The 7,623-nt window shown below is 40.1% G+C and overlaps 1 protein-coding gene across 1 annotated transcript; it reads right to left on the bottom strand.

Annotated features, from left to right (window-relative positions):
- Window positions 1-5,192: 5,192 nt before the first annotated feature.
- Window positions 5,193-7,385, bottom strand: LOC137090820 (GATA zinc finger domain-containing protein 14-like). The gene is made up of 2 exons (XM_067454773.1): window positions 5,420-7,385; window positions 5,193-5,221 (listed from the first exon to the last, which is right to left on the bottom strand). The coding sequence occupies exons 1-2, from the start codon at window positions 7,383-7,385 to the stop codon at window positions 5,193-5,195; spliced, it is 1,995 nt and encodes a 664-aa protein (XP_067310874.1).
- Between the last annotated feature and the right edge of the window lie 238 nt (window positions 7,386-7,623).

Here is a 7,623-nt window from a genome sequence, read left to right on the forward strand (position 1 = left end):
TGTTTTCTTCACTGTCCGGACACTGGGAACAGAACAAAGCGGACATTTAAAGGGGTAGTTCACCTAACAAAAATAGGGGTTTTCCTAGTTTAAAAACTAAAACCACAACAACAACAAAAACATACTACAAAAAAAGATTAATTTGCAATTCAAATACATTTTACAATTAAATTAAAAATATTTATCATTTTCATTTCAATTAAAATGAACACATTTTTCCTCACCACACTAGTCGTTTTCATTCCTCTCTTTCATTACAGTAATAGTCAATTTGCTGTAAACACGCTCCCTGCCGTACCGTCTCATGAATATGCATGTCCTCCCTCGACGGGGCCGAAAGGCAAACAGGTTTGTGAGAGGTTCAGAAAGGTCACACACAAGGCATGGGATTTCTTTACTAGCTCTTTCCATGGCTGAACCACAGGACCTGAATGAAGCCATTATATGCATTGACTCTCCACAGGAAAACAAACTTTGTCAGGGCTCTGTTCATTAGCACCTAACACTTTGTTTGAACCGCCTACTTGTGCAGGGGCCAGAAAGGGGAAGCGAACTCCTGCTGCAATCAAACAAAACCCTCCGTTTATGAGGTTAAGAGGTTCTGCATTGTTTGCATGCACCCCAGATACTTCCATGATAAATATACCGGGCCCCAAACAGCATTTGCACAATTTCATTATGTCTTTGCATAAGATGTATATATATATATATTGCATTACTAAGTATCTAATTTCAAGGGAAAATTAATCAAATTACAGTAAGGGATTACTCTTAATCTTAGTCTGTAATTTATTTACAGTTGCTTCTGACATAATTACATTTTGATGTTAAATCCATTAGTTTTATATATATATATATATATATAATTGTTCAGTAGTCAGTATTTATATTTATACAGTATTTAATGTAATACAGTATTTAATGTAATGTCTAAAATAGGGGTGGGAATCACAGGGTTTCGCACGCTATAATACGATACATGGCTCACTACGATACCGATAACATCACAATACGGCGATTATCAAAATATTGCTGGACAATCCTATCATAATACATTACCATATCCGTCTAACTACACTCTAAAAAATGCTGGGTTAAAAACAACCCAAGTTGGGTTGAAAATGGACAAACCCAGAAATTGGGTTGTTTGAACCCAGTGAATTGACCCATTCAAACAACCCAATTTCTGGGTTTGTCCATTTTCAACCCAACTTGGGTTGTTTTTAACCCAGCATTTTTTAGAGTGTATAAAAAAAATGCAAGTGAAAATGTTTAGCGTAGGTCTTCTCTTTATTCGGGACTTTGGACTTAAACATTATTTAATTTACTGCTGTCCACCATTCTTTTAAAAAACTCTTTTTCTTATGTTAACGTTTCCTGCATTCATGTGTTGAGCGCCACCTTGAGGAGCCATGAAGTAGAGACACTGGGAGCAGGGAAATCTATTTAGAGCGCCTTATTTTATTAATTTAATTTAATTTATTATTTAGCACCAGCTTATTGATTCTCACATCGCATGGAGAAGGATAACGATATATTGCCCTATCAGTATTTTGTCCCACCTCTAGTCTAAAATGTATGTAACCTTCTCCCTTAAACTCCGGTGAGAAATGAACCTAGGGGTAATTAACAGATGGTTACCGAGTAGATCGTTCTCTGGGATGCGTTTTCTTGAAAATCGAATGTAAAGAGTTTTATCTCTAAAAACATAGAGATAAATGTCTATGGGGCACAGGGTAGACACAGGGTGGTAAAATTAAACCGCTAGTTAATACCACTAACAAGACTCAAAATAGCCTCACACTAACACGGTAGCATAATGAGGGTCCCTACATGCAAACCGAAGCATTGAGAACTTTGTAAGAGTGCAAACAGTTTAATAAGAAGATACGTTGTAAACATAGTGCAGTACGTGTTCACGGACAGGCACCATCTCGAAAAACAGTCTCGATGAATCGATCTACGAGCGCTGTTCTAAGTGAGCTGGTCGATAGGAATTAAGTTTGTGAAATGTAATAACATGGACATTTTTATTTTTATTTATTTATTTTCTCTGTTGTGTTCAGTGTTTTCTTCCGGAAACAACGGACCATATGAGATTCACAGTCACAGTTCATCACTTAGCAGAGCTCTCGTCGCTCGATGAGTCGAGACTGTTTTCCAAGATGGCGCCTGTCCGTGAATGCGTAAGGCACTATGTTTACAACGTATCTTCTTATTAAACTGTTTGTACTCTTACAAAGTTCTCAATGCTTCGGTTTGCATGTTGGGACCCTCATTATGCTACTGTGTTAGTGTGAGGCTATTTTGAGTCTTGTTAGTGGTATTAACTAGTGATTTAATTTCACTACTCTGTGCCCCATAGACTAGTGTTATAAGCTAATCTGTTTAAAGATAAAACTCTTTACATTCGATTTCCATGAAAACGCATCCCAGAGAACGATCTACTCTGTAACCATCTGTTAATTACCCCTAGGTTCATTTCTCACCGGAGTTGTCCTTTAAGGTGCCCTAATGAAAAACTGTATTTACCTTGGCATAGTTTAATAATAAGAGTCCTGCACATTGAACTAGCATACCATGAGCTTCAACCACCATTGTTTCCTCCTTCATACGTAAACATTGTGCTAGAAAAAGACCACTGAAAAATGCCAACATAACACCGACTGTGACGTAACAATCAGGATCATTAATATTTACACCTCCCCAAATGTGCATATACCCAGCCCACGTTCAAGGCCAGTATTAACATGGACCTGCACCGAATCAACAGAAGTTCTACAGGTATTGTGAAGATGAGGACAATATAGTGAAAATGGCAGATCATGGATATAAAATGTTCTGATCCAGGCTGTGCAGGGATGTGATTCAAAGTCGTTCGTTTGCTTTGACTAGTGTCAGTTTCGTTAATTTCGCCAAGACAAGATGAGATGAAAAAAATGTCCCTAAATTAATATTTTGACTATATAAACTTGCAATATTGTTGACAAAAGAAAACAAGACTAAAATGTAGTTTAAAAATAAAAACAAGTCATCTCCATTTAAGATTTTCTGATTAAAGTGTCATTCAATCAGTGAATCTGTCACAACTCATGAGCCGCTTGTGATGTTTGCGATTGTGTTTGCTGAAGAAACTGCACTTACATGAGCTACTGAAATGAGCCAATCAGAGCAGAGCTCATGACCCTTTCAAATAAGGCAAAAACAGCCTCTTGCTTTAAAGGGATAGTTCACCCAAAATTGAAAATATTATGTTTATCTGCTTACCCCCAGGGCATCCAAGATATAGGTGACTTTGTTTCTTCAGTAGAACACAAGTTAAATGTGAGGTGAGTGCTTTCTGGTAACCGTTGTTGATATTTCAAATCACCAAAACAAACACGCCCCTACCCCCAAAAGGGTCTCGCCCCTATTTTGATAGCTCCGCCCCACACATGCGTAACCCAGGCAACGACTGTAGCAGAATCTGTGTAACTAATCCAGGTCGAATATTCAATGAAAAAGTCACCCCATCATCCCAAAAACACAAACCGTTCTCATGAACAACTCTATAGTACACGAGCCGACAGTCCAACTTACGAACATATTACAATTATGACCAGATTAGAGTTATGCAGATCACAAAACACAAACCGTTCTCATGAACAACTCGATAGTACACGAGCCGACAGTCCAGCTGACGACATATTACAATTATGACCAGATTAGAGTTATGCAGATCACAAAAACACAAACCATTCTCATGAACAACTCGATAGTACACGAGCCGACAGTCCAACTAACGACATATTACAATTATGACCAGATTAGAGTTATATAGATCATGAAAAGAGGAAACACATATATTAGGAGTATAGTATCTTACTTGTCGGACACATTGTGTGAGCTGATCTTGAAGCACACAGGGAGGAGATTTAGAAGCTCCATAGTACGGTGTGGAAATGAACGGGTCTTTATCATCGCTGAAGTGAGCCACAATACGATCGCAAATGGACAAACAAGCGAACATGACACACGAGCATAGTGAAGCAAAAGTCAGCATATATTAGGCTAGTTCTCGCCTATTGTCCGTCATGTGTGACTCGTGTGTTTTGAATAATGACGTGCACAGAGCGAGAGCGAGCGCTCTTCTCACCTTCATTATTAGACACGCCCCTTACCTGCTGATTGGCTACAAGTTTGTTATTCCACTCGGCCCGAGTCCTTTTTCTAAAACGGTTTTGAAATAACACTAACCCCACCTTTAAGTCTGTCAGTTTTGTAATGCATGTGAATGTTAGCAAAATCTAATAGAGTAAAACAAAAAAAACGATGCATATACAAATCCATATAAAACCCTGTGACACGTGACAGCACATTGATGTCTTAAGACACGAAACGATCAGTTTGTGCGATAAACTCAACAGTATTTATATCATTTTTTACCTCTGATACAGCACTATGTCCAACAGCCTTCAGAGTCAGGTCAAGAGTTAATGAGAACTTTAGAAAAACTTTCTTTGCTGAAGACCATGCAGTAATGACTTCACCTGAAAAATATACATGCCTGTTGATCGTAAGCTGTCAGATCACTAGTGCTGACATAGCAGGTCACCAGTTATCTCAATATAACCTCGCCTGCACACCGCAGAAATAGAGCTGCACTGAAGGATATCATTTTGAAACACTGTGTGGCCATGAAGAATCTAACCGTAAAGCGCCCGCATCACACAGCTGTTATTCTAATTTGTTTGAGCGTTTGCAAATAGCACAGAGACCGCATCACCCATAAAAGTTAGCCGAGGTTTTGCTTAACAAGGCGCTTTTGTCTGACCAGAGGAGGGCACTTGTTCAAATACACAAACCAAAGTGCAGAAAACAAAAGTGGCTCATCTAGAGAAAGAAGAAACTGTGTCCTCTCAAGTCACCAGCCCAGCATGCATACTACAATACTTATATTACACAATACTACAACAGAAATATGGTATGCAAAATTGTGTATACAACCAAATCACAGTGTTTGATACCACAAAGCAATACACTAAACTTGACCTTACATCTCCAGTGCAGTGTTGTTATAAGCTATCCATCCAAAGTTGCGAAATTAACCTATACGTAAAATTGGAATATTGCATAAAACATTTGCAAATAAAGCACAACTTGCAATGAGTGAGCCGAAGAGAACAAAATAGTCACTTCCTGATAAACTGGTGCTAAACATCACAAAGAAAAATGGAAGTTGCTGCAGCAAAAGCTGCATATTATATACAGCTGCGGCAGCTGATATTGTTGCTGCTGATATTGCTGCTGCTGTTATTGCTGCTGCTGTTATTGCTGCTGCTGATATTGCTGCTGCTGATATTGCTGCTGCTGTTATTGCTGCTGCTGTTATTGCTGCTGCTGATATTGCTGCTGCTGTTATTGCTGCTGCTGATATTGCTGCTGCTGTTATTGCTGCTGCTGTTATTGCTGCTGCTGATATTGCTGCTGCTGTTATTGCAGCCGCTGATATTGCTGCTGCTGTTATTGCAGCCGCTGATATTGCTGCTGCTGTTATTGCAGCCGCAGATATTGCTGCTGCTGTTATTGCAGCCGCAGATATTGCTGCTGCTGTTATTGCAGCCGCTGATGTTGCTGCTGCTGTTATTGCAGCCGCAGATATTGCTGCTGCTGTTATTGCTGCTGCTGATATTGTTGCTGCTGTTGTTATTGCCGCTGCTGTTATTGTTGCTGCTGAAATTGCTGCCGCTGTTATTTCTGCTGCTGATATTGTTGCTGCCAATATTGTTACTGATATTGATGCTGCTGATATTGTTGCTGCTGATATTGCTGCTGCTGTTATTGCTGCTGCTAATATTGTTGCTGCGGATATTGTTGCTGCTGTTATTGCTGCTGCTGAAATTGCTGCCACTGTTATTTCTGCTGCCAATATTGTTGCTGATATTGATGCTGCTGATATTGTTGCTGCTGATATTGCTGCTGCTGTTATTGCTGCTGCTGATATTGTTGCTGCAGATATTGCTGCTGCTGATATTTTTGCTGCTGATATTGCTGCTGCTGTTATTGCTGCTGCTGCTGATATTGCTGCTGCTGCTGTTATTGCTGCTGCCGATATTGTTGCTGATATTGATGCTGCTGATATTGTTGCTGCTGATATTGCTGCTGCTGATATTGTTGCTGCAGATATTGTTGCTGCTGATATTTTTGCTGCTGATATTGTTGCTGCTGCTGTTATTGCTGCTGCTGATATTGTTGCTGCTGCTGATATTGATGCTGCTGATATTGCTGCTGCTGATATTGTTGCTGCAGATATTGCTGCTGCTGATATTTTTGCTGCTGATATTGTTGCTGCTGCTGATATTGTTGCTGCTGCTGTTATTGCTGCTGCTGCTGCTGTTATTGCTGCTGCTGGTATTGTTGCTGCTGATATTGCTGCTGCTGGTGATATTGTTGCTGCTGATATTGCTGCTTCTGCTGATATTGTTGCTGCTGATATTGCTGCTGCTGATATTGTTGCTGCTGCTGTTATTGCTGCTGCTGATATTGTTGCTGCCGCTGATATTGTTGCTGATATTGTTGCTGCTGATATTGTTGCTGCTGCTGATATTGTTGCTGATATCGTTGCTGCTGCTGTTATTGCTGCTGCTGATATTGTTGCTGCTGCTGATATTGTTGCTGCTGCTGTTATTGCTGCTGCTGGTATTGTTGCTGCTGATATTGCTGCTGCTGGTGATATTGTTGCTGCTGATATTGCTGCTTCTGCTGATATTGTTGCTGCTGATATTGCTGCTGCTGATATTGTTGCTGCTGCTGTTATTGCTGCTGCTGATATTGTTGCTGGTGCTGATATTGTTGCTGCCGCTGATATTGTTGCTGATATTGTTGCTGCTGATATTGTTGCTGCTGATATTGTTGCTGCTGCTGATATTGTTGCTGATATCGTTGCTGCTGCTGTTATTGCTGCTGCTGATATTGTTGCTGCTGCTGATATTGTTGCTGCTGCTGTTATTGCTGCTGCTGGTATTGTTGCTGCTGATATTGCTGCTGCTGGTGATATTGTTGCTGCTGATATTGCTGCTTCTGCTGATATTGTTGCTGCTGATATTGCTGCTGCAGATATTGTTGCTGCTGCTGTTATTGCTGCTGCTGATATTGTTGCTGGTGCTGATATTGTTGCTGGTGCTGATATTGTTGCTGCCGCTGATATTGTTGCTGATATTGTTGCTGCTGATATTGTTGCTGCTGATATTGTTGCTGCTGATATTGTTGCTGCTGCTGATATTGTTGCTGATATTGTTGCTGCTGCTGATATTGTTGCTGCTGCTGATATTGTTGCTGCTGCTGTTATTGCTGCTGCTGATATTGTTGCTGCTGCTGCTCTTATATACACACACACACACACACATAATGGTTAGTTTCGGTGTAGACATTCACACGGAATCACACAGCGTAGACATAAACCTTGAAACACACAACGTAGATTTACACGCTGAGATGATTGTTTGTTTCGGCGTAGACATACACACGCGGATAGCACAAAATGTGTACAGATAACACGCCATTTGGCTTTAGAAAGTGGCATGTATGTTTACGCAAAGTCATTACGTCATGTTGAATATTGTGATATTTTAGTGCATATTCTTC

Source organism: Pseudorasbora parva, chromosome 10, assembly GCF_024679245.1.
Source record: "Pseudorasbora parva isolate DD20220531a chromosome 10, ASM2467924v1, whole genome shotgun sequence".
Taxonomy (NCBI): domain Eukaryota; kingdom Metazoa; phylum Chordata; class Actinopteri; order Cypriniformes; family Gobionidae; genus Pseudorasbora; species Pseudorasbora parva.